A 27109-nucleotide genomic window follows, 5' to 3' on the forward strand; every position below is an offset into this window, starting at 1 on the left:
TCATCCTCTGTCGTCCCCTTCTCCTCCTGCCCCCAATCCCTCCCAGCATCAGGGTCTTTTCCAGTGAGTCAGCTCTACGCATGAGGTGGCCAAGTATTGGAGTTTCAGCTTCAACGTCAGTCGTTTTAATGAACACCCAGGACTGATCTCCTTTAGGATGGACTGGTTGGATCTCCTTGCAGTCCAAGGGACTCTCAAGAGTCTTCCCCAATACCACAGTTCAAAAGCATCAGTTCTTTGGCACTCAGCTTTCTTTATAGTCCAACTCTCACATCCATACATGACCACTGGAAAAACCATAGCCTTGACTAGACGGACCTTTGTTGGCAAAGTAATGTCTCTGTTTTTTAATATGCTGTTTAGGTTGGTCATAACTTTCCTTCCAAGGAATAAGCATCTTTTAATTTCATGACTGCAATCACCATCTGCAGTGATTTTGGAGCCTCCAAAAATAAAGTCAGCCACTGTTTCCACTGTTTCCCCATCGAGTCAAATATTAGGATTTCAGCAATGCATCCATCGAAGACTTTATGCTCTCCTTGTGGAGAAATGACAGTTGAATAATAAATTAGCACTACACAATCTTAATGTTTTTTATACATGTATGTGAATAATGCTGATTAAAAGGTGCCAACTGAATAGATAATTGATAACAGAATTGATACATCATTTTTAACCTGGAAGTTCTAATTAGCCGTGAAAATCTGGCAACAAATAGTATGTGTCATACTTTGATAAGGATAAGAGTTAAGGGGAAATAATGAGAAGAAAGAAGATGAGAATATTTTGTAAAATAGAAAAAAATATATTGATTTTCACAGACCTTTCTATATGTGGGCAGAGAACTCAGATTTTTAATGTTGGCAGCAACAGCCCTGTTGAGGGGCTTCTGTGATTAGTTCTGTATGAGGATAGAAGTTTTGAATTTTTCACTCATGAACAAAAGGCTCACTACATATCACCCCCTTTTCAATCTCTCATAGGACTGCATTTTTCTATTCAAGGAATATCAGGCATCTTTTCATAAAACAAGGAAACAGATTTTAGAGTCCTCAGGGGAAAAATCTTTTGAGGTTTCAGAAATGTACATATTTGGAAAATTTGAAGCTTTCTGCAAAAGACTGGAGAAGGTAAGCAGCCACAGTTTCTACTGCCAACCATACTGTTCCAGTTATTTCATACTTCATGTAGGATTGTTGAGATCTCTTATCTCACTATTGATCTGACTCATCCAATGTTACTCATAGATTACTGCATTTTATTATAACTTATTTTTTCATTCCTAGTCACTGTCTTCTGCCAGTGACACAAAAGCTGTTGTAGACTTTCTCTTCTCTTGAGACCTTAATTCTGTCTTCACCTATGGAGCTTGAGCTCAAGTCTCTGCTCTTAAGCATTACAGCAGCTGAGAACAGGTGTGAGATGACATGTGTGCAATACCTGGCAGAACCAGGTAGTTGTCTCATATCTGGATGTGTGGGTACCTTCTCTTTCTAGGGTAGCATGTGTGGTCTAAACGTAGACATTATGTGTGTGATGTCTTTGCCGGGCAGATGTGGATTAGAAACTTCTGCATCTTGGATTCATTCATTGTTTAGGACTGGCTGGAGAGAAGTGAGGTTTTGCCAGGGGATATAGGGCAGCCCATCCCAGAGTCTTCTTGGAGTCAGCCTTTGGAAAGCCTACAGAGATACTATCTAGGTACCATCCTCTCCATGGCCCCACCATTCTGCAAGCTCCCTAGGTCTTGGGAGTAGTTAGGAACCTGCTCGTCATTTTTGGGACATTGTTAGGGGCATTCAGTTCAGTTCAGTTCTGTTGTTCAGTCGTGTCTGACTCTTTGCGACCCCATGAATCGCAGCACGCCAGGCCTCCCTGTCCATCACCAGCTCCTGGAGTTTACTCAAACTCATGTCCATTGAGTTGGTGATGCCATCCAGCCATCTCATCCTCTGTCGGCCCCTTCTCCTCCTGCCCCCAATCCCTCCCAGTTAGGGGCATTACACCCCTCCAAGTTGAAGGGCATTTCCTAGATGTGCCAGGATGGGAAAGTATGGGTGCTGTAAAGAACCAGGTTACTGAGTTGGGTCCTTCTTACATACTTCTGTTGGTTCTGTTTTTGTTTGTTTCTTTAGCAGCTTTATTGTGATATAATTCACATACCACATAATTTATTCATTTAAAGGGTACAAGTCAATATTTTCTAATATATTCACAGGACTGTGCAACCATTACCACCATCTAATTTTACAATATTTCATTCCCACTAAAAGAAAACCCTGTGCCCATTAGCAATGATACCCCTTTCTCCCCTCTACCCAACCCTAAGCAACTGTTAATCTACTTTCTGTTTCTATATATTTGCCTATTCTGGACATTGCATATAAATGCAATCATATAATATGTGCTCTTTTGTGACTGGCTTATTTAATTTAGTATGATATTTTCAAGCCTCATCTGTGTTGTAGCATTCCTTTTTATTACAGAATAATATTTCATCATATGGGTATGTGCGCTTAGTTGCTCAGTCATGTCCAACCCTTTGCAACCTTATGGACTGTAGCCCGCCAGGCTCCTCTGTCCTGGGGATTCTCCAGGCAAGAATACTGGAGTGGGTTGCCATACCCTCCTCTCATATGGGTATACTGTGTTTTATTTATGCTTTCATTAGTTGATGAACATTTGGGTTTTTCCATTTTTAGCTGTTACGAGTAGTGCTGCTACAAACATTTCTGCATGTGTCTTTGTGTTGTTATTTCTCTTGAGTATATGCATAGGAGTGGAATTGTTGGGTCATATAATAACTCCATATTTACCTTTTCTTAGGAAGTACCTAACTGTTTTCCAAAGTACTTGCATCGTTTTATATTCTCATAAGAAATGTATGAGGGTTCCAGTTTCTGTACATCATTGTAATGCTTGTTCTTATCTGTCCTTTTGAATTTAGCCATTGTGGTGGGTGTGAAGTGATATCATATTGTGGTTTTGATTTGCATTTCCCTGATGACTCGATGGAAAAGAAATGCAAAAAGGCAAAATGGTTGTCTGAGGAGGCCTTACCAATAGCTGTGAAATGAAGAGAAGTGAAAAGCAAAACGAGAAAAGGAAAGATACTCCCATTTGAATGCAGAGTTCCAAAGAATAGCCAGGAGAGATAAGAAAGCCTTCCTCAGCAATCAATGCAAAGAAGTAGAGGAAAACAACAGAATGGGAAAGACTAGAGATCTCTTCAAGAAAATTAGAGATACCAAGGGAACATTTCATGCAAAAATGGGCTCAATAAAGGACAGAAATGGTATGGACCTAACAGAAGCAGAAGATATTAAGAAGAGGTGGCAAGAATACACAGAAGAACTGTACTTTTAAAAAAAGATCTTCACCACCCAGATAATCACAGTGGTGTGATCACTCACCTAGAGCCAGACATCCTGGAATGTGAAGTCAAGTGGGCCTTAGAAAGCATCACTACGAACAAAGCTAGTGGATGTGATGGAATTCCAGTTGAGCTATTTCAAATCCTGAAAGATGATGCTGTGAAAGTGCTGCAGTCAATATGCCAGCAAATTTGGAAAACTCAGCAGTGGCCACCGGACTGGAAAAGGTCAGTTTTCATTCCAATCCCAAAGAAAGGCAATCCCAAAGAATGCTCAAACTACCACACAATTGCACTCATCTCACACGCTAGCAAAGTAATGCTCAAAATTCTCCAAGCCAGGCTTCAGCAATACGTGAACAGAAAACTTCCAGATGTTCAAGCTGGTTTTAGAAAAGGCAGAGGAACCAGAGATCAAATTGCCAATATCCGCTGGATCATCGAAAAAACAAGAGAGTTCCAGAAAAACATCTATTTCTGCTTTATTGACTACGCCAAAGCCTTCGACTATGTGGATCACAATAAACTGTGGAAAATTCTGAAAGAGGTGGGAATACCAGACCACCTGACCTGCCTCTCGAGAAACCTGTATGCAGGTCAGGAAGCAACAGTTAGAACTGGACATGGAACAACAGACTGGTTCCAAATAGGAAAAGGAGTATGTCAAGGCTGTATATTGTTACCCTGCTTATTTAACTTCTATGCAGATTACATCATGAGAAACACTGGGCTGGAAGAAGCACAAGCTGGAATCAAGATTACCGGGAGAAATATCAATAACCTCAGATAACGCGGATGACACCATCCTTGTGGCAGAAAGTGAAGAGGAACTAAAAAGCCTCTTGATGAAAGTGAAAGAGGAGAGTGAAAAAGTTGGCTTAAAGTTCAACATTCGGAAAACTAAGATCATGGCATCTGGTCCCATCACCTCATGGGAAATAGATGGGGAGACAGTGGAAACAGTGTCAGATTTTATTTTTTTGGGCTCCAAAATCACTGCAGATGGTGATTGCAGCCATGAAATTAAAAGACGCTTACTCTTTGGAGGGAAAGTTATGACCAACCTAGATAGCACGTTAAAAAGCAGAGACATTACTTTGCCAACAAAGGTCCGGTCTGGTCAGGGTTTATCCAGTGGTCATGTATGGATGTGAGAGTTGGACTGTGAAGAAAGCTGAGTGCCGAAGAATTGATGCTTTTGAACTGTGGTGTTGGAGAAGACTCTTGAGAGTCCCTTGGACTGCAAGGAGATCCAACCAGTCCATCCTAAAGGAGATCAGTCCTGGGTGTTCATTGGAAGGACTGACATTGAAGCTGAAACTCCAATATTTTGGCCACCTCATGTGAAGAGTTGACTCGTTGGAAAAGACCCTGATGCTGGGAGGGATTGGGGGCAGGAGGAGAAGGGGACGACAGAGGATGAGATGGCTGGATGGCATCACCGACTCAATGGGCATGAGTTTGAGTAAACTCCGGGAGTTGGTGATGGACAGGGAGGCCTGGTGTGCTGTGATTCATGGGGTCGCAAAGAGTCGGACACGACTGAGCGACTGAACTGAACTGAACTGAACTGATGACTTGATGACTAATGGTGTTGAGCATCTTTTCATGTGCTTATTGTCCATTCGTATTTCCTCTTATGGGAGAAATTTCTGTTCAGATTCTTTGCACATTTTAAATTTAGTTATTTGTATTTTTATAGTTGAGTTTATAAGCATTATTTATGTATTCTGGATTTAAGTCTCTTATCAGATATGATTTTCAAATATTTTCTCTCGCTGCGGGCTATCTTTTCGTTTTCTTGATTGTGTTCTTTGACGCATGAAGTTTTAAATTTTCATCAAGTCTGGTTTATCAAGTGTTTCTTTTGTTGCTTGTGCTTTTGGTGATGCATCTAGGAAATGCTGTATGAGACTGTTTTGTGATCAGTGGGAATTTCTTGAGGACAAATGTCCCATTGGAATGGTATCAGCATGGGTCAAATGAATAAATAAGTCCCATCATCAGAACCTGTTCCACAGAGACATTTATTATGTCTGAAAGCATTAGAATGTAAACCTGGAGGTGATTCCTAGTTACTCTTAATTTTTCCAGGAGTGAGGACCCTCGCCCGCTTGTGTGCAGTTTTAGGCGTGGTCAGACTTCAGGGCTGGACCTTGATGGTTAACCCATTTGCAATAAAGATCTTTGGTGGCAGGTCTAATGTTGGGGATCCATCTGTAAAGTAGCAGCCCAAGCATTCCTGATGCTAGAGGGAGTAGGTGATAGTGGCTAGCTGCTTCAGCTCTCACCCCCGTCCTACCTCTAGAGAAGCCTACCTATAGTCTTAAGGATACAACTTCACGCCACAAAGGCTCAGCAGTCAGAGCCAATGGAGCCCTCTCCAGGGGCCTTCCTTGAAGTGCATTCTGGCTGCTAGGTTATTCCAACTCTTCTGTGCTAAGAATTCTTTGGCTGGCTGATATCTCTCCCAGGTGTAATTGGTGGATATTGGTTTCCAAATTCTCAAAGATGGGGCATGATATGTGGCCTGAAATGTGGCCAGAATTTCTTTTTTATAATCTTGTAGAGGTGGTTCCAACATTCGCTGGATCATCAAAAAAACAAGAGAGTTCCAGAAAAACATCTATTTCTGCTTTATTGACTACACCAAAGCCTTTGACTGTGTGGATCACAGCGAACTGTGAAAATTCTTGAAGCGATGGGAATACCAGACCACCCGACCTTCCTCCTGAGAAATCTGTATGCAGATCAAGAAGCAACAGTTAGAACTGGACATGGAACAACAGACTGGTTCCAAATCGGGAAAGGAGTACGTCAAGGCTGTGTATTGTCACCCTGCTTATTTAGCTTATATGCAGAATACATCATGGGAAATGCCAGGCTGGATGAAGCACAAGCTGGAATCAAGATTGTCAGGAGAAATAGCAATAACCTCACATACGCAGATGACACCACCCTTATGGCAGAAAGTGAAGAACTAAAGAGTCTCTTGATGAAAGTGAAAGAGGAGAGTGAAAAAGTTGTCTTAAAACTCAAGATTCAAAAAACTAAGATCATGGCATCTGGTCCCATCACTTCATGGCAAATAGAAGGGGAAACAATGGAAACTGTGAGAGACTTTATTTTGGGGGGCTCCAAAATCACTGCAAATTGTGACTGCAGCCATGAAATTAAAAAATACTTGCTCCTTGGAAGAAAAACTCTGACCAACCTAGACAGCATATTAAAAAGCAGAGACATTACCTTGTCGACAAAGGTCCATCTAGTCAAAGTTATGGTTTTTCCAGTAGTCATGTATGGATGTGAGAGTTCGACCATAAGGAAAGCTGAGCACCGAAGAATTGATGCTTTTGCACTGTGGTGTTAGAGAAGACTCTTGAGAGTCCCTTGGACTGCAAGGAGATCCAACCAGTCCATCCTAAAGGAAATCAGTCCTGAATATTCATTGGAAGGACTGATGCTGAAGCTGAAACTCCAATACTTTGGCCACCTCATGCGAAGAACTGACTCATTGGAAAAGACCCTGATGCTGGGAAAGATTGAAGGCGGGAGGAGAAGAGGACGACAGAGGATGAGATGGTTGGATGGCATCACTGACTGAAGGGAGCTGAGTTTGAGTAAGCTCTGAGAGTTGGTGGTGGACAGGGAAACTTGGCATGCTGCAGTCCATGTGGTCACAAAGAGTTGTACACGACTGAGTGATTGAACTGAACTGAGAGGTGATTACTGAACTGCCTTGGTGGGCTTCCCCTTCTGAGTGGGGCACAGCAGGGACCACTGTTGGACTTGCCCTGTGAGCTCTTAAACAGCTGTCAAGGAGAAATAGAAGGGCAAGCTAAGCCAGAGCCTGTTAGGGAAAGCTGCGATTCAGGTGTCAGGATGACCAACTGCCAAAGTCAAAGAACAGACAGGATTGAGCTTGGAGTTGGAGAGCCAAGACCTCAGAGTTGGGCAGAGATGTTGGGGATCTCTAGGGAATAAGTGATGAAAATTCCAGTGTGCCAGCTTAGGGTGCCTGAAGTCACCTTTTGGTAGGTGGAGACTTGATGGTATATTGTGTGTTAGTCTGCCTTAAAGAACTGGGATTAAGTGTGTATGACATTTCTTCTTTGTTTCTTCTTCTTCTTCCTGCCATGTGAATTTTGATAAACATTGGTGTTTCCCAGAGCTCTGTATTTAGTTTACTTTTCTTCTCACCCTGAACATTTGTGGGGGAGAAGAGGAGAAGTGGGAAGCTTTGAGTATTGTTCTCCTGAGCAAGAATCAAGATGAGGAATCACTGATAAAGACTGAAGAGCTGAGAGCCTGTGGACATGACTTTCTTTTTTTTTCTTTTTTTTCTTTTCCTTTCCTTTTATTTATTTATTTATTTTTCATTTATTTTTATTAGTTGGAGGCTAATTACTTTACAGTATTGTAGTGGTTTTTGTCATACATTGACGTAAATCAGCCATGGATTTACATGTATTCCCCATCCGGATCCCCCCTCCCACCTCCCTCTCTACCCGATCCCTCTGGGTCTTCCCAGTGCACCAGGCCCGGGACATGACTTTCTTTATGGTGAAGTAGGTAGTGTTGGTATGTTGAGATGGAGCCAACTGTTTCTGAGGTAAAGTTCATAATGAGGATTGCCCAGGGTTCTTTTTTTGAAAAAAAAAAAAAACAAAAAACGGTTTTCTTTTATTTTGCTGAAAGTCACGTAATATAAAGCATACTATTTTAATCATATTTAACTGTCCAGTTCAGTGGCCCTAAATATATTTACATTGCTGTATGGCTCTTACCATCATCCGTCTCCTGAGTTTTTCACCTTCCTAAACTCAAACTCTGTCTCCATTAAACACTAACTCCTTGTTCCCCCTCCCCCTGCAGCCCCCACCTGCCAGCCCCTGGCTTCTACCAATGTACTTTCTGACTCTATGAATTTGACTATTTGAAATACCTCATATAAGTGGAATCAAACAGAAGTCGTCTCCCAAGTGTTCTTTAAGGGTCAGAAGTGACTGCAGTCATCCTTCAGGATTGTGGGGCCTTTCTTTTGCCTGAATGTGGATTTATTGCTAGTGTTGCTTAACAGAACTGTCAGGAGTACCAAGAAGGATGGTAACGCTTTTGAATCCAGTGAAGTGATTTTGAGAAAATTCCCAAGAATAAAAAGCCAAAACTGTTTAGACATCTGCAAGGGTTTTACTCCCTGCTGCTGCTTCTCTTGAAAGGCAAAGTGATCAAATTCTGATAAAGACTGTAAACTCTTTCCTTATGTTGAAACATCTTTCTTAAATAGTCCAAGAGTAATAATGACTGGAGTAGAGATTTGTCTTCTATTTTATCTCCTCTGGTTGGGTTTATTTAAATGATTCTAGATCCTGTTTATTGGTTGTTGTTTTTTTTTAATCATTGATTCATTAAGAGTTTATTGTGGGGAATGGTGCTAATTTTTTAAATAAAGTAACACTTTTGTTTTTAAGATTACAGAAATGATAACTATTGTGCAAACATACTCAGCCTTAAACAATTCTACCATAGAGGGAATAGACATTATGGCAATAAAATTCAAAAGTATATATCAAGGGGTTAAGAAGAAACAGTATGACATTCTGGATCCAAGAAGGACAGAATTTGACACAGATTTCTTAGATTTTATGACAAAAATCAATGCTTTAGAGGTGAGTAATTATACATACTTTTACTTTAGTAAAACTGAAATGTAATCAATAGTACTGTACTGAAATTAACATAGTTACTGTTTATCACAAATTACCCTTGCAAATTGATCGAAAATACTTGCTAGTGTGAATAATTTTCTAACTAATCAACAAAATATTTTCCATCTTTTTTAAAAAATGAAAAATGAGTTTATTCAGTAAAGGGTATCAGTAACTAACCAGAAGCCCAAAGGGCTTATTGTTGCTAGGGTTTATTTTTCATTTGCTTTAAAAATTAGATTCGGTTTTTGTTGTGTCAAGGACCCATGTCACTTTTCCAGTCTAAGAGGGAATTTGTTAGCCTTGTTCTTGGTCAGGTGTGAGAAGATTTGAGAACAGATTAGGAAGACGAATCACTCTTCCCTTGGCACTGCACTTTATGACCACATTCTCACTGCAGCTTAGAGGGTGGCTCTGAAAAGGCCCTCATCCTGTCTGTCAGAGCTGAAGGAACCCCAGAGGGACGAGACTGTAACATATTTCTCTGTCACTTTTTGGGCTTATATGACCTCCGTTAATATCTTACTGAAAACTCTTAGCCCAGGTGTAGCCCCAGGTCTCCTTGTTGCATAAGGTCCTGGAAACACAGGGAGGGATAGGAATTCTCCAGGTAAAAATGCTGGATCTCCCCAACCCAGGAGACCTGGGTCTCCTGCATTGCAGGTGAATTCTTTACTGTCTGAGCCACCTACTCACATACTCCCTTACTGAGAACTGTCAGCTCAGATGTAGCTCCAGGTCTCCTCTTTGCTGCAGAATGTCCTGGAGACACAGAGAGGGAAAAGAATATACAATGTCCACTTCCTGGGTCTTAAATTCTTGCTAAGAAGGTGAGGAAAATTATATTTTTTCCCTCATGTTTTAAAAGACTCTTTTAAAAACCACATTACCTATATAATTTGTGCAATATATATTAAAAAGATCCTAAAATTCTAACAACACTTTTTCTTTTTGACACAGATTTCCTTTTAGTTTTTGAAAGTTAGACTTTGATAAGAAGATATATTTTACTTTTAGTATTTGGTTTTAGGAGTAATATCATTATGGCGGTGGGAATTTGTCTTTTAAAAGAATTATTGCATAAATTATTTTTATGATTCATTAATAAAAATTATATGTTATAAAGACTTTACTGTGTGGTCTTAGATACAAATTTAGCTTTCAGTAAATTTAGAAGCCATAGTTTTTAGTATTTAGAAAGAGATGTCAGTGTTTTAACTTTCCTTGGTTTTCCAATGTTTGATTAATGGGTGTGGTATGTATTTGTAGACAGTACCAATAAAATCGAAAAGTGAAAGTAATTTACAGAGTGCTTCAGTTCCATCAGCTGGACACCAAGAATTTGGAGTTCACTGCTAAGGATGATTGGAGCCTTGGAAGAATATTTTCTGCATCTCATTCCTCATTAGCATGACAAAGATGTTTCTGAGAGCAGCGATATTGGACAGTGACTCTTGTTCACTATGGGTGTCTATAGTGTCATTGGAGAAGGACATGGCAACCCAGTCCAGTATTCTTGCCTGGAGAATCAAATGGACAGAGGAGCCTGGGGGGCTACAGTCCGTGGGGTCGCAAAGAGTCGGACATGATTGAGCATAGTGTTATTACATTGCTCTACAGACATGCTAAGAAATCCTAAATGTCCCAAAGAAATGTGCTTAGTAAGGGACTTCACTCCTTTCATAAATTCTATAGGTCAGCATACAATAAATAATGAGCAGCAAATGCAAAGCACATATGTAATTTTTACTTTTTAGTGGCCACATGTGTACAAGTAAGAAGAAATAGGTGGCGTTAATTTTAATGATGTACTTTATTCAACCCAACATAGTAAAAATATTATCATTTTAACATGTCACTAACGAAACCCAGTATGAGATATTTTATACTTTCTTTTTCATACTATGTCTTTGAAGTTTTGTGTGTATTTTATATTTACTGTACATCTCGCTTCCAAGTAGTGACTTTCAAGTGCTCAGTGGAAACATGTGGCCAGTGGCTACCATACTGGACAGTGAAGTTCTAGATGCTTAGATGGTAGATGTGTTTAAGGCTCTTTTGATTCTGTAGGAGAATCATTCATTGTTGTTAAACAAAACCAATCTTCTCTTTAATCCAAAAAAATCATTCAAACATTGATACTGCATTTCAGGTACAGATACAGGCATTTATGAACAGTACCTTTGGAAAAATTTTATCTTCTCAGCAGGCTCTTCAACTGCTTCAAAGGTATTTATAATGCATTAAGCAGTGTAATTTCTAGGTGGGATAACTTAATACCTGAAAATATCAATTTCAAAAAAAATTGGAATATTTCTATGTAAACTTTGAAACTTATAAACAGTAATCATTTTTATGACTTTATTTTATTTTTAAAATTAATTTATTTAATTGGAGGCTAATTACTTTACAACATTGTGGCTTTTGCCATGTGTTGACATGAATCAGCCATGGGTATACATGTGTCCCCCGTCCCGAATCCCACTCCTTCCTCCCTCCCCATCCCACCCCTCTGGGCTGTCCCAGTGCACCAGCTTTGAGTGCCCTGTTTCATGCATCGAGCTTGGACTGATCATCTAGTTCACATATGCTAATATACATGTTTAAATGCAATTCTCTCAAATCATCCCACCCTCGCCTTCTCCCATAGAGTCCAAAAGTCTGTTCTTTATATCTGTGTCTCTTTTGCTGTCTCACATATAGGGTCGTTGTTACCATCTTTCTAAATTCCATATATATGTGTTAATATACTGTATTGGTGTTTTTCTTTCTGAAACAGTAATCTTTCAAATACCATTAATAGACTGGTGAAAATTTGAAACATGGGATGATGTTTTTCATTGAATTTTATTGCGCAAAGTCTTTCAATAAGAAACGATGTCATATTTTTCCCTCAGCAGTGTAATATGTTAAGGTTAATTTCATAAGTGTTATTGGAAAGGGAACAAATAATGTTTGATTCTGCATAGTGAAAGGAATTCTGAAAGTGAAATTATCTCAGAGTAATAGGCCTCTGGCTTCCCTGATAGCTCAGATGGTAAAGAATCTGTATGCAATGGAGGAGACCCAGGTTTGATCCCCAGGTTGAGAAGAGCTCCTAAAGAAGAAAATGGCAACCCACTCTAGTAGTCTTGCCTGGAGAATCCCATGGACAGAAGAGCCGGGGGGCTACAGTCCATGGGGTCGCAAAGACTCAGACATGACTGAAGCGACTTAGCACACATGCCCGCATGCATAGTAGGCCTCCAGACTTTCCATTTTCCTTCCTGAGCTCTCCTGCAGCTTCCTCTGTTCTGACAGCAGTGCTCCCCTGCAGGACAGGGAAGCCTGGATTAGAGGAGCGGGCTGGACCAGAAGCCGTTTTCTTCCAGCTCAGAGACGGCTCACTACCCGTGTCAGGGACCCTCTTGGAACTCTCCCCTGAGAGCCAATGGGACTGGGCTTGGGTCTGGCTTTGCTGTAGTTCCATGTCTTTCTAATGATGAATCATACCTGTGAAACTTTACCTCATGAGACCATCATAAGAGTCAAAACAGATATAAATTGGTTTTGATGAGTTAGAGTACTGTTCAGACTGAGGGTGGTACCACTTTCTTGGCAATTTCTCTGTCTCTTTTTATTCATTTTATTATCTGAATGTTATGGTTCTAGTACTTCCTGTATATCACTTAGTCTCTAAGCGTTAAGTGATGTTTGGCTAACAAAATGTTTATTATCGTTATGGTGATTGGGGATGACATGAGCAGTAATATTGGCAGAGGGACAGTCAGTCAACCGCTCTCCATCTTTGCTAAGCCAGCTTTGGAAAGTTCAACTTTTCAATCTCAGTTCAGATGTCACTTTCTTCGGGAAGTCTTTCTTGACTCCCCAGGCTTGGCAGGGTTTCCTCTGTTACATGCAATTTCTGGCACTCTTATAATTGAAATAACTATTTATGTCACTTATGACCAATCTCTGCCTTTCCCATGAATGTTGGCTTCAAGAGGGCTGAAACCACACCTGTCTTGTACATCACTGTATCCTTGGGCAATGCATGAGGCCTCCGTGGGAATATTTGTCAAATGAGTGAATGGATTTTTAGGACTGCAGCAACTCTTAAGTATATTTCTCGTTCATCTTTTAATTATTCACCTTCACTTGCTTTTAGATTCCAGAAACTGAACATTCCCTGTCTGCAGTTAGAAATAAACCACACCATTGAGCGTATTCTTCAGTATTACGTGGCTGAACTTGAAGCTACCAAGAAGGCAAGTATCATGTTTATAAATAGAACAGAACTTTTTGTACAAAAAGAAAAATATGCTGCAAGTATTTGCCGTCATTATCTTGTGCCTAATCTTTTGGATTAGGGGTAAAATGTATACATGTAATGGGAAGTAAGGGTTAAAAGAGAATCAAGTGTCATGTATTGTAATCATCATTGTTTTTGAGCCTCGGATTGATAGGGCTAGAGTGCATCTACATACTTATTGACAACCTCTTGTTTATAAAACATGTCAATAATGGTAATACATCAATAAAAATAAAGCTGTATATATGTTTTACCTTTCCACTGTATTGAATTTCAAACATTAATGCCAGACCTTTAATTACAGCTTTATCATTCTCAAAAAGATGACCCCCCTCTTGCTCGCAACATGCCCCCTATAGCAGGAAAGATCCTCTGGGTGAGGCAGCTGTATCGCCGGATAAGTGAGCCCATCAACTATTTCTTCGTAAGCCAATAGTTAAAATTTACACTATGTGGATCGTGGTGGGTTTACTTTTTCTTTTTTTGGCATGCCCTGAAGCATGTGGAATCTTAATTCCCCCACTAGGGATTGAACTGGTGCTCCCTGCATTGGAAGCATGGTGTCTTAACCACTTGACTACTGGGGAAGTCCCTTGTGGTGGTTTTTAATACAAGAAACATATTTTATACTATAGCATTTGTATCCAGTAGAGTAACTAGAGCTAATTCTTTTACCAGGCAAAGAAAATTTAGTTTGCAAATATGCTTGAGAGAGAATAAGCCTATTCCTTTCATGTTTGGTAGATAAGCCTGATTAATTATAGCTAATCTCTCAGAAGGTTAATCTTAGAAATGTATGACCTTTAATCATACAGGACACTTCATAAAGGCTTTTGTAAAATAATTGTTTTGAAAATGATAGAGCACAGGCCTGGTACTGAATCTTAAGTCTATGTGTGGATGGATAGTTCACCGATACACATTCAGTTCAGTTCAGTTCAGTTCAGTTGCTCAGTCCTGTCCGACTCTTTGCGACCCCCATGGACTGCAGCACGCCAGGCCTCCCTGTTCATCACTAGCTTCCGGAGCCTACTCAGACTCATGTCCGTCGGTGATGCCATCCAACCATCTCACCCTCTGTTGTCCCCTCCTCCTCCCGCCTCCTGAAGTTGAGAATGTGCTTAGAATATATTCCTCCATGTAGGACTGACACTAAGAGCAGGTGCAATGGAGTACCTTCATCCTCTGTGTCCTTAAGACTTAGATTTCTGGGAAGCACCAGAGTAGTCTTAACCCTTGCTGGAATTCTGCAATTGCCAGTTTGTCATCTCGTTTTTTTGTTTGTTTGTTTTGGTTTTCCTTTTCTTGCTTTGTGTTTTAAAGAGATGGTGTAACAAAGCAAAGTTGGTTTGCCTGGCGTTGTGTCTTGTGCCTATGTAGAGAACAAAATATAATAGTCTTACAAGTGATTTTATTATTTGAGATTATTAAATATTAAGTTTTTGTTGTTTTTGTTTGGCTGATATCATTTGTTTTACTTTCCTCAATATTAAAATAAATAAATAAATAAAACAAAACGCTGACCTTAGACAAGAGGTCAGCAGAGATTGCCCTGTTTTTTATATAAGTGAATGAAAACAGAAAAAAGAATGTTCAATTTTTACATAAAAAATCTGGTTTTTGTTCTTTGATATATATTTACTTCTTTTTGAAAAAATTGGGGGGGAAGGAGGGAGGGGGAGAGAGAGAGAGAGAGAAGAAGGGAAGGAAGGAGGGAGGGAGGGAATCTACATTTCCTTTTTTTTTTTTTTGATGCTGAAATTTAAGAATTTGCTCTGATACTCACAGTTCTAGGAAAATGAGTTCATTGTATCTTGCCAGAAAAGTGGGGAGGAAACAGAGAATTGGAGGTGGAGGCCGTAGTGCCTGCGGCCAGCTATAAGACTAGATACCTTGCTTTTTTTGGGGGGGGGTGGTTTTGTTATACATTGACATGAATCAGCCATGGAGTTACATGTATTCCCCATCCCGATCCCCCCTCCCACCTCCCTCTCCACCGGATTCCTCTATACACCATGGAATATTACTCAGCCATTAAAAAGATACCTTGCTTTTTTTCTGTTTTCTTTCTCAGTTTCTGCTTTTTGCTGTTTATGTTTCCCTGCTTCCTTCTCTAGCTTGTCTGACCTTCCTCATCTCTGATCTTAAATGAGTTGCATCATTATTTGATTTGATGTCATTTAAAATATAAACAGCTTTATGGTTTGAATAGAAAGCAGACAGCAGACTTTTAAAAATAAATCATTTTTCTTCCCTTAAAAAACAGAAAAACTCGGACATTCTGTCAAGTGCGGAAGGCAAAGCTGTCATTCGTCAGTATAATAAAATTTCCTATGTTCTGGTGGAATTCGAGGTGGTCTATCATACAGCCTGGATCAGAGAGATCTCCCAGTTACAATACGGTGTGTGTAAGACTGCAGTGGCCCTGCAGAGGAGGGAGTATTAGGTGGCTTTGAATGAGTTTGTGGTTCTGGAGAATTTTTATGTCTTTTTTAATATAACTGTATGATGGTTAAATTTGGGTTTGGGGCTGATATAATTTATTTCTTTACAGTTAGTAATATTCTGATTTTATAAGCAGAAATTCTCATGACCTTAAAATTGGTATATGAAGATTATGAGTTTCCCCTGAAAAACAGTATTTAAAAGTCAATATCAAAGCTCTTTATTTCTCCATGGGTTTGGGAAGCTTTTTTTTTTTTTTTTTGTCAGTTTTATCATGCTGTAGAGTCAAATCTCAGTCCCAGTCAGGAGAGAAAGAATTGCAGCTTGCTTGTCCTCACTCCTATCCTTCCTTCAATCATTCCTTCCTTCCATCTGTCCTTCTTCCTTCCACCCATCCTTTCTTCCATTGTTCCTTCCTTCCTTCCTCCCTGCCTTGCTTCCTCGCTTCTTCTCTCCCTTCTTTTTTTCCCTCCTCTCTTCCTCCCTCCTCCCTTTCTTTCTATAACTGAATTTAACTTAAATTTTGATCTACGGTAAATAAAGAATATTAGGGTTGTGTCTGAGTTCCTCTGAGGGGGCCAGGGTATCGGGCAGTTAAGTGATGTAGGAGATGGATGGTTTTAAGCCATCATCCATCCATGCTCCCAGCATCTGGGATGTTGTCATTGTGCGGGCTCAGTTGTCGGTCAGTTCAGGTTCCTGCTTTGTCCCACATCAACCCTAATCTCTTATCCATAACCCTGGCGGAACCCTGACTATGCCCCGCGGTGGGAAGGTGTCTCCTTCTCATGCCAGGGATCTCCACTTCAGGAGAGCACAGAATTGCAGGGGTAGGACGCACAGATTCGCAGTTTGGGTCCCTGGGAGTGATGGTAAGAGGGGCCACTCCTAGTTCTGCTTCTTGGTTCCAAACTCACAGCACTATATATAGGTCATTGATCCACTGCATGACTGCATCCTGAAGGACAAGACTTCAACCCTGTGGAGTATCTTCTCAACTGGCACCTCAGTTAAGCCTTTAATACACAACTTATGTCAGCCCAGATCTTTCTAGGTAATGCATATGATAAGATCTGTGGGTCCTAATGAAAGTCTGCTAATGGAGCAGTGGTCTCAAACTTTAAAAGAAGGTTAAAATTTACATATAGCAAAGATCAAAGAGAATTTTTAGCAATCGAAATATGGAGCATGTATTATTTTGCTTATACAATACGATGCACTTCTCTATTTTTTTGGTTCTGCCGGCTTTTCCTTTTATCTGCACGCTAACAAGTTCAACCGTCACCTGGTCCATAAAGCCCTTCCTTATTCTTCCTGGCAGATAATAATGTCTTCTTCCTCCAGAGGCCTCCACACACTTTATCATGACATTTGTGGCTTTATAGATCAGTCTTATCTCCCCTACACATTCCAGCAATACTCTCCGTGTCTGTTTCATCTTTGTGTCCTTTAAATAGCAGTCATAGCTAACAAAACACACTTTATATATATAACCCCCATTAATTCTCATGGCAGTTCTCTGAGCTATTATTCTTATTGTCATTTTACAGATGAAGAAACTGAGGTGCTGAGAAGTTAAGTGATTTTCCTGAGATCACAGAGCTGGGAAGTGGCAGGGCCAGGATTCAAATTTGCCTTTCTTTTAAAAAAAAAAAAATGTTTCTTTATTTGGCTGGGCCAGGTCTTAGTTGCAGCATGTGGGATCTAGTTCCCTGACCAGGGAGAGAACCCCTGCATTGGGAGCATGGAGTCTTAGCCACTGGACTACCATGGAAGTCCCCAGACTTGCCTTTCATGTGAACACAGGCTCGTGGAAGTGAATTACTCTGAAAGACCTCTTGCTATGTTGATGTAACTATATTTAATTGTATAGGAACTTGGGATAATAACTGGAGATCTAGTATTGGTCTCCTCATTTGCTCTATAAAGTTTCTCTAGTGATGATTCACATAGAAGGTTCACTTAGTCCCAGAGTTGACTTCCTGGCTGTCATTATTCTTAGTGGTCTCACTGACCATTTTGTCCTTTCAAGAAAGCTCAGCTTTGCCTTAAGGAAGATACATTTCATTACATGAATGTCCTGGGGTTATCTTGGCATTTACTTGGGAAGATAAATGATTTCCAGCCAAAGTTTTAAAAGATTCCAAGTGAACTGGTTTTTAGTTGAAATCCTCATGAAACCATCATTGTTAATAATCACATCAAAACTCATTCTGTTGAGTAAAATTCAACTAACTTCAAAGGGGTATACAGTCTTCTTTTTTTTTTTTTACTAGAAATTTGATGCAGCCATATTCTCTGAAGTAATTTGAGGCTTGGAAGATACGTGTGAAATTCTTACATTAGCAGTGTTAATATAAGATGCAACTGAAGCTAGCCCATAGTAGTTTACAAGTGCTTTATTATGAGGTCTCTAAAAGTAATTCATGTTAGGATAAGAAATGATGGAAGGCTATTCAGCATGAACAGTTTGGGATTATGTATTTAACTTCTTAATAAAAAGCATATCTGAAAGTGCCTATTACATGACTGATGTTCATGTAGTACTTTGGATGTAGGCTAAAAAAAATTCTCCCTCTGCATTCTAGGAGTTTACAACTCAATGGTGTTTAATAAATATTTCTTACTGATCCTGAGCCTAGTTGTCGATTTAAGTCAGATAAACCTTCTTAAATTTAAGAAGCCAATTTAATGTTAGGTATAGAAAAGAGTTTGAACTCTATGAGGTGTGTCATATTTTGTAGTTGGCACATCGTTCAGTTCTCTCTCCCAGAGGGGAAGTCACAATCTGTAAAAATAAACTAACACTGCATCACAGCCCTCTTAGACCCACTCAGAGAAGTACTGTATTACAGTTCATAGCACAAAGGCTAAGCATTCTTGGTTCATATTTCTCTCTGGATCTGATTTCATGGTTTGCGACTCTCTGCATTCATTTATCTAAGTTTTGAGCACTGACTGTGTGTCAGACACAGTGCCTTAGCACTGGACAGCCAGAACTACCGTTCTGTTCTTAAGAAGTCAGTGGTTCAGTGGGGAAGACAGTCATGTAAACAGGACTGGAAGCAGAAGTCTACAGTAAGTCATGTCAGCAATTGTTTATTTGTAGCTTTGCAAGCCACACTTTTTGTGCGACATCCAGAAACAGGAAAGTTGCTGGTTAATTTTGATCCCAAAATTTCGGAAGTTGTTCGGGAAACTAAGTGCATGATAAAAATGAAGCTGGACGTACCAGAACAGGCAAAGAGATTGCTAAAATTGGAAAGTAAATTGAAAGGAGATAAATTGTACCTGCAGGTAAGATGGATTCTCTTTTCTTTTTAAAAAATATTTATTTATTTGGGTGCATTCGGTCTTAGTTGGGGCACATGGGATCTTCCGCTGTGGTGCATGGACTCGAGTTGTGGCTCGAGGGCTCAGTGGTTGTGGCACTTGAGCCTAGATGCTCCATGGCATGTGGGATCCTAGTTCCCAAACCAGGGATTGAACCTGCATCTCCTGCATTGCAAGGTGGATTCTTAACCACTGGACCACAAGGGAAGTTCCCTACTTTCTAATTATTTTGAAAGAGGTTTTTAAATATATATATATATATATATAGTATTTTTCTTTAAAAGAAAAAGATATCTTTGCAGTTGTGCTGATGCTGCATTGAGGAGAAATTTGTTATTGATTCTTTTTAAATTTTTTCAGCTTTATTGAGGGAAAGTTGACAAATAAAATTGTTAGATAAAGTGTACTTCATGATGATTTGATATACATATATGTTATGAAAATACGTTGTAGAATGTATTTGTCACTCAGTTGTGTCCAGCTCTTTGTGACTCCGTGGACTGTAGCCTGCCAGGTTCCTCTGTCCAGGCAAGAATGCAGGAGTGGGTTGCCATTCCCTTCTCCAGGGATCTTCCTGACCCAGGGATCAACCTGGGTCTCCTGACTTACAGGCAGATTCTTTACCATTTGAGCCACTGGGAAGCCAGAAGCCCATATTATGAAAAAATTCCTTCCATTTAGTCAGTTAGCTAACATATATATATATATATATAATGATGTATAATATATATAATTATAATATATAAACACACACACATTATATATATATATAAAATGATGTATAATATATATAATTATACATATATAAACACACATTATATATATATATAATGATGTATAATATATATAATTATACATATAATATATAAACACACGCACACACATTGGTGAGAACATTTAAATTCTGCTCTCTTCAGTTTAGTTGCTCAGTCGTGTCTGACTCTTTGCAACCCTGTGAACTGCAGCATGCCAGGTTTCCCTGTTCATCACCATCTCCCGGAGCCTGCTCAAACTCATGTCCATTGAGTCGGTGATGCCATCCAACCATCTCATCCTCTGTCATCCCCTTCTCCTCCTGCCTTCAATCTTTCCCAGCATCAGGATCTTTTCAAATGAGAGTTCTTCGCATCAGGTGGCCAAAGTATTGGAGTTTCAGCTTCAGCATCAGCCCTTCCAATGAATATTCAGCACTGATTTCCTTTAGGATGGACTGGTTTGATCTCCTTGCAGTCCAAGGCACTCTCAAGAGTCTTCTCCAACACCACAGTTCAAAAACATCAATTTTTTGGCACTCGGTTTTTTTTATAGTCCAGTTCTTACATCCATAGATGACTACTGGAAAGACCATAGTTTTGACTGGATGGATCTTTGTCGGCAAGGTAACATCTCTGCTTTTTAATATGCTGTCTAGGTTGGTCAGAGCTTTTCTACCAAGGAGCAAGCATCTTTTAATTTCATGACTGCAGTCACCATCTTTAGTGATTTTGGAGCCCAAGAAAATAAAGTCTCTCACTGTTTCCACTGCTTCCCCATCTATTTGCCATGAACTGATGGGACCAGATGCCATGATCTTAAGTTTTTGAATGTTGAGTTTTAAGCCAACTTTTTCACTCCCATCTTTCACTTTGATCAAGAGGCTCTTTAATTCCTCTTCACTTTCTGCCATAAGGGTGGTGTCATCTGTGTGTATGAGGTTATTGATATTTTCCCCTGTAATCTTGATTCCAGCTTGTTCTTCATCCAGGCCGGCATTTCATATGATATATTCTGCATAGAAGTTAAATAAGTAGGGTGACAATATACAGCCTTGACATACTCCTTTCTAAATTTGGAACCAGTCTGTTGTTCCATGTCTGGTTCTAACTTTTGCTTCTTGACTTGCATGCAGATTTCTCAGGAGACAGGTAAGGTGGTCTGGTATTCACATCTCTTGAAGAATTTTCCACAGTTTGTTGTGATCCACACAGTCAAAGGCTTTGGCATAGTCAATAAAGCAGAAGTAGATGTTTTTCTGGAACTCTGTTGCTTTTTTGATGATCCAACAGATGTTGGCAATTTGATCTCTGTCTGGTTCCCCTGCCTTTTCTAAATCCAGCTTGAACATCTGGAAGTTCACGGTTCATGTACTATTGAAGCCTGGCTTGGAGAATTTTTGGGATTTTCATCCAAAGAATATGAAAACACTAATTTGAAAATATATATGCACTCCAATGTTCACTGCAACATTATTCACAACAGCCAAAACATGGAAACAACTTTCCATCAATGGGTGAATGGATAAAGACGTGGCATATATACAATGGAATATTATTCAACCATGAGAGAGAAGGACATCTTGCCATTTGTGACAACATGAATGGCACTGCGCTAAGTGAAATAAGTCAGACGGGAAGATAAATACTGTAAAATATCACTTACATGTGGAATCTAAAACATGCAAACTCATAAAAAGAGCAGCAAAGTAGTTGTAAGGGGTAGGGGAAACAGGAGATATTGGTAACAGGGTACAAACTTTCAGCTATAAGACTGATAAGGTCATTATCAATTTTAGAACAGTTTCATCATTCCCGAAAGAAACTCCATATCTGTTAGCAGTCATTCCCCATTCCCCCCCCACCCCCAACTCTTGCCACATCTTCCCCTGGCAATCACTTAGTGTCTCTATGGATTTGCCTACCCTGGGCATTTATACAAATGGAGTAATTTAATATATGATGGTTTGTGATTCACCTTTTTAACTTAACACAATATTTTCAGAGTTCATTCATATTGTCCCATGGATCAGTACTCATTTTTGAGTGTGTGAGTGAGGAAGTCACTCAGTCATGTCCGACTCTTTGCGACCCCATGGACTATACAGTCAATGGAATTCTCCAGGCCAGAATATTGGAGTGGGTAGCTTTTCCCTTCTCCAGGGGATCTTCCTAACCCAGGAATCGAACCAGGGTCTCCTGCATTGCAGGCGGATTCTTTACTAACTGAGCTATGAGGGAAGCCAATGGCTAAATAATATTCCATTGTGTGGTTATACCACATTTTAGACATCCATTCATCAGTTGATAGACATTTGGGTTGTTGCTACATTTTTGCATTATGAGTGATGCTGCTGTGGATATTTGTATACAAGTTTTTGTGTGGATATGTTTTCATCCTCTTAGGAATATAACCTAGGAGTGAAATTCCTGGGTTTTAGTAACTCCGTAACTCTATGTTTAAACCTTTTGAGTAACTGACATACTCTGTTTTCCAAAAAAGCTGCATTATTTTATGTTCTCACCAACAGTGTATGATGGTTCCATTTTTCCACATCCTTGCCAACATTTGTTACTGTCTTCTTCATTTGAACATCATTTGGATGTGAAGTGGTATTTCCATATGGTTTTGACTTGCATATCTTCATGGCTGTTGATGTTGAGGATGTTTTCATGTGCATGTTGGTGATTTGTAGGTCTTTAGCAGAATGTCTATTTTCTCCTGTTCTGTGGGTTGTCTTTTTGTTTTCTTGATACTATCCTTTGGAGCACAAACTTTTTAAAATTTTGATGACATTCAATGTATGTATTTTATCTTTTGTCCCATGTAATTTTAGTGTCATTTCTAAGAAATCTTTGCCTAATCCAAAGTCACAAAGATTTATGCATGTGCTTTGCTCTAGGAGTTTCATAATTGTAGCTCTTACCAAAATACACACACACACCCTCAAAATGCCCCCTCAGGCATGGTAGAAACTTTGGCTTCATCATCAAAAGCCCTAAGTACTGATTAGTTATGACTTTACAGGACTAAGTATCAAAATACTGTTATAAATTGAGGTGAATGTCACATGCACTGAATTTTGCAGAATTTTCGTTAGTGTTGAACGATATTAGGAAAGTCAGAGTCCTTTGCCGGGTGTAAAGTGTACATAAAAGTTCAACTACAAGTAAGAGAAAAGAGGAAGGGAATCAATCACTTTGAAACTATTAAGTAAACGTTGAAACAGTTTAATATTATTAACTTGGGGAGGAATTAACCTGAAACCACATTGCTCATCACACGGTGTGCAGTAAGTTAACAAAATGACCAAAAGTTGATCATCATGATTCTTTCTCTAAAAAACATCTAAAAGTATAAAAGCTTTGTGTAGACCTTTATTTTGATTCAAGAAGACAAATGTGACTTCAGGTATAAGTAAGCTGCAGTGTATCAGAAGACAGGCAACAGAAGGGGTGAAAATGTGTAATGACAGACTTAAGGAAAAGATACGTGGCTAAACCATTTAAAATTGCATGCATCTAAAAAGATAATAATAATTAGAAATGTAAATCTAGGAAGCTCCCATGACTTACTGTTTAAAGGTGATGCTCAGTTAATTTACAGGTGAAAGGAATGTACAGCAAATTAGTACAAATAATCAGCCTCCATTTTTCAGGGCTATGAGGAAATGGGTAAAATGAAACCTTCTAGGTATGAATTAAAATGTGACTGTTGCTTTAAAATAAATCAAAGTAAAACATGCCATTTTAACTTTTAACAGGGTCTCCTGCAACATTATGATGATTTATGTCAGGAAGTGCCTCCTGTGTTTGTCAATCTGATGACCCCTAAAATGAAAAAGGTTGGTGATGTTGATGGTTTATATTGATTTCTCTGTCATTTAAAATTAGATTCCAGTTCTATAGATTATGGATTCTAGAACATCTATTCTTGGCAAGACCCTCTTTCTAGTTCAACTTTATAGCTCTATTTTCCCTGCAGAATGATTTCTTGTCTAGGTTTTGTTGCCTTTGAAAAACAAATAAATCTAAATAATGAGCACTTTCTAAGAATCCATGATTGCTTCATGGACAGCCAAAGATGATTAAAAACAAAAAGTCACCTTTACTAGGCATAATGGAGGGGAAGTAGAATTAAGGAAATACAACCCATAATATTTCCAGGTAATAAAAGTCAGCCTTTTTATGAATGCAGATGCTCCTTTTTAATGAGGGAAACCATTCTTTTCTTTTTCTAGGTGGAAGCTGTGTTAAGACAAGGGCTCACAATATTGACATGGTCATCTTTAACACTAGAAAGTTTTTTCCAGGAAGTTGACTCAGTTTTGGGAATGTTCAACCAACTCTTAAAGAAGGTATGAGAGATACAATTTTAAAAATTACATACCTTAATAATACTCAGGCTATACGTAATAGTTTGATTAACCTATGAAAGCTATTTAAGTCTGTTTAAGTGACTTTTAACTAAAAGGACATCATTACATTAAAAAAAAAGTTTTGTACTTCTTGAACTGATTTGGGGCCTCTTAATTTAGAAGTGCCTTGTTCTTGTCCCTGAATTACCTTGCCTGTAATATGTTAAAATGATGGTTCAGCTTCACAGTGTAGTTTAGAAAATGGTATAGTTGTAGACTGTGGAAGATGGTGGAATGGAGGGCTTACATGCATCTGATGTTAATTAGATGAGGTAGTTACCCACTTGGAGACTATTTATTGATTTCTAACTTGTTTGCTACATAAAACATGCATAACCTTTTAGATGTGCTAGTCTGTCTGTGGTGACAGCATGGTATAACAGACAAAACCCAGAGGCTTGAAAATCAGATAAACCTAGGTAGGATATTTTGACTTTCACCAGCTCTGTGTTCCTCTCTGGGTTGCTTGACTTCTCTGAGCCTTGGTTTCTCTGGCTGTAAAACTGGGATAGTACTGATTCATGGGCTGGAAGGAGATCATGCATGTGAGGTTATGACACATGTTGCAGCTCAGTAAAGTTTAATTCCACATCAAGAAAAGATTTACTCCTAAAATTCCTACCAAATTATGCTTCGCTCGGGATGCAAGTTTCCAGATATAGCCCTCCAGGTTAGTTTATAACTCAAGTGCTTTTTGGATGAAAGAGTTTTCTTCAACATATGTTTTCTCATTGGTAGATCAATGACTTGTGTGAAATGCGTATTGATGCAGTTCTAAAGGAGATAGCCAAAACGGTGTTAATTTCCCTGCCTGAAAGCGGTGCTACCAAAGTAGAAGATATGTTGACACTCAATGAGGTATGCATTTATGTTATATTTTAGTCATAGAAATGCTAACTCGTAAACTAAAATGTGAATTTGCATTCTAAAAGTAGAAATCTGTGTTCATGGCATTTAGACATTCTGGATTTTTTTTTTTTTTTTTTTACATCCTCAGCTCCAAAGACTTATAAGGTGTCAACAGCTCAAGCTCATGGTCATACCTTAGACATTATCCTAATAATGTCCTCAAGCTCATGCTGGAGTCCCCTGGGGTCCTGTCAGCGTTCACTGCCCTTCTTCCTCTGTGCATGCTCCCAGGGCAATATCATCTACTCTCATGGTTTTAACTACCACATACTTTGTCCTTAAGTCACCCGAACACCTGGGTGTCATCCAGAGTCCTTTTCTTGCTTCCATCCCCAAAGCCAGTCAGTCTTCTAGGGCTCAGCCAGGTTTTGTCTCTTACTATTCTTCTTGAATTGCCTCTTCTTTTCCATATCTGCCACACTTGTCTTAGGTCATGCTTTTTCTTCTCTTTTGAGCAAAGGTTTATCACAAGGGCCAAGCAAAGAGAACGGGTAGCTCATGCTCAAAATGCCTAAACTCCAGATCAGGCTTTTAATGCTCATGAGTGTGTCATTTGATGTTGTGATCTAACTGGTCTCTCTGCCCCCGTGTTTGGCCCCATCAGATCCATCATCCTCCGGTTATAGGAACTCCCCAGCTTAAATCCTTCAATGGCAGTGGAACCCACCTAAGCTCCTGAGCATCGCATTAAATTGAACTGACTTGAATACCTACTTGTCCTCCCTTGGCTCAAAAGCACAAAAGACAGGAATCCTGTCTAATCATTTTTGAGGCCTGGCACGTAACACAGTCTGTCTCAGAAGCACTTACTTTTTGTCTTGAACTCTGAGCCCTTTTTTCTTTCTTGCTTGCCTTATGCTTCCCACTTCCTTACTGGTTTAGGTCACCTTGCTAATGTCCTTTTCAAGACAACCAAGGATGGTTCCATCTCAAGGGATCTAACCTGGTCATGGGAAACAGGTGCCCTTACCCTCTCTTTCTATGGAAATGTGGTATCCTCTTCGCAGGACACCTTTCTGAGCTGTTTGGGGTTAGGGTAGACAGCCAGCCTCTTGCTTTAGAACTAATTAGGCATGGAGCAGCCCCTGCATCCCCAGATTGCAGCAGTCATGGGTCAAGGTCTCTGAGCAGTGCTTTTTCAAAACTTTGAGGTAGTGTGATCTCAAGCCATAAACTTGAGTGAGGGTGAGCTAGTGGTTGTAAATTTCTGAGGGAGACTGTATCTGTCCCTCCTAGAGCCTCAACCAAGATTGCTGACTGTCCTGGAGAGCGTGGCCCTTGATTTGCCTGATGGTGTGGCAGGGAGTGCAAGGTTAGGTCTCAAGTTCCTATCTGCTGCCCTTGTGAGGGATCTAAGGCCTCATTTATTTTTGTTTGTTTGTTCATTGGGGGAAAACGCCCCCATAAAAGCTGTAGCTTCAACTTCTCACTTTAGGCCCATCTTTTTTTTTTTTTAATTGAAATAAAATGTGTATACAGCAAAGTGCACAAATCTTAAGTGCACTATTCAGTGAATGTTTATATATGACACACCCTTGTAACCTTCTCCACAGCAAGGTATAGAACATTTCTTCATTGCAAATGATCCCTTCTGCTCCGTTCTAGGCAGCAAGCACCCTCTACCCCAAAGTCATCAACATTTTGGCTTCTGTCACTATATGTTAGTTTTACTTGTTTTGAACTTCACACAAATGAAATCAAGGAGCATATATTCTTTATGTCTGGCTTATTTTGCTCAGGGTCTGTGAGATTCATCTGTGTAGTTGCATGAGACACTATTTCTTTCATTCTCATTCATTGCTGACTAGTGTTTCAGTGTCTGAGTTTATTGCAATTTATTTATTTATTTTTTTATTAGTTGGAGGCTAATTACTTCACAA

At 39.5% G+C, this 27109-nt stretch overlaps 1 protein-coding gene across 2 annotated transcripts in view; it reads left to right on the forward strand.

Moving 5' to 3' along the window:
- The window catches only part of DNAH8 (dynein axonemal heavy chain 8), a 311786-nt gene that overhangs the window by 37940 nt on the left and 246737 nt on the right, over nucleotides 1-27109 (forward strand). For both annotated transcript variants that reach the window (XM_043907360.1, XM_043907362.1), the window contains 10 exons: nucleotides 984-1130; nucleotides 8845-9042; nucleotides 11234-11310; nucleotides 13229-13328; nucleotides 13677-13796; nucleotides 15639-15774; nucleotides 18927-19114; nucleotides 23667-23747; nucleotides 24144-24260; nucleotides 25059-25178. In XM_043907360.1, coding sequence (XP_043763295.1) covers nucleotides 984-1130; nucleotides 8845-9042; nucleotides 11234-11310; nucleotides 13229-13328; nucleotides 13677-13796; nucleotides 15639-15774; nucleotides 18927-19114; nucleotides 23667-23747; nucleotides 24144-24260; nucleotides 25059-25178 — 1284 coding nt within the window. The remainder of the gene's footprint in view (nucleotides 1-983; nucleotides 1131-8844; nucleotides 9043-11233; nucleotides 11311-13228; nucleotides 13329-13676; nucleotides 13797-15638; nucleotides 15775-18926; nucleotides 19115-23666; nucleotides 23748-24143; nucleotides 24261-25058; nucleotides 25179-27109) is intronic.

This window comes from Cervus elaphus, chromosome 7 (assembly GCF_910594005.1).
Source record: "Cervus elaphus chromosome 7, mCerEla1.1, whole genome shotgun sequence".
Classification (NCBI taxonomy): Eukaryota; Metazoa; Chordata; class Mammalia; order Artiodactyla; family Cervidae; genus Cervus; species Cervus elaphus.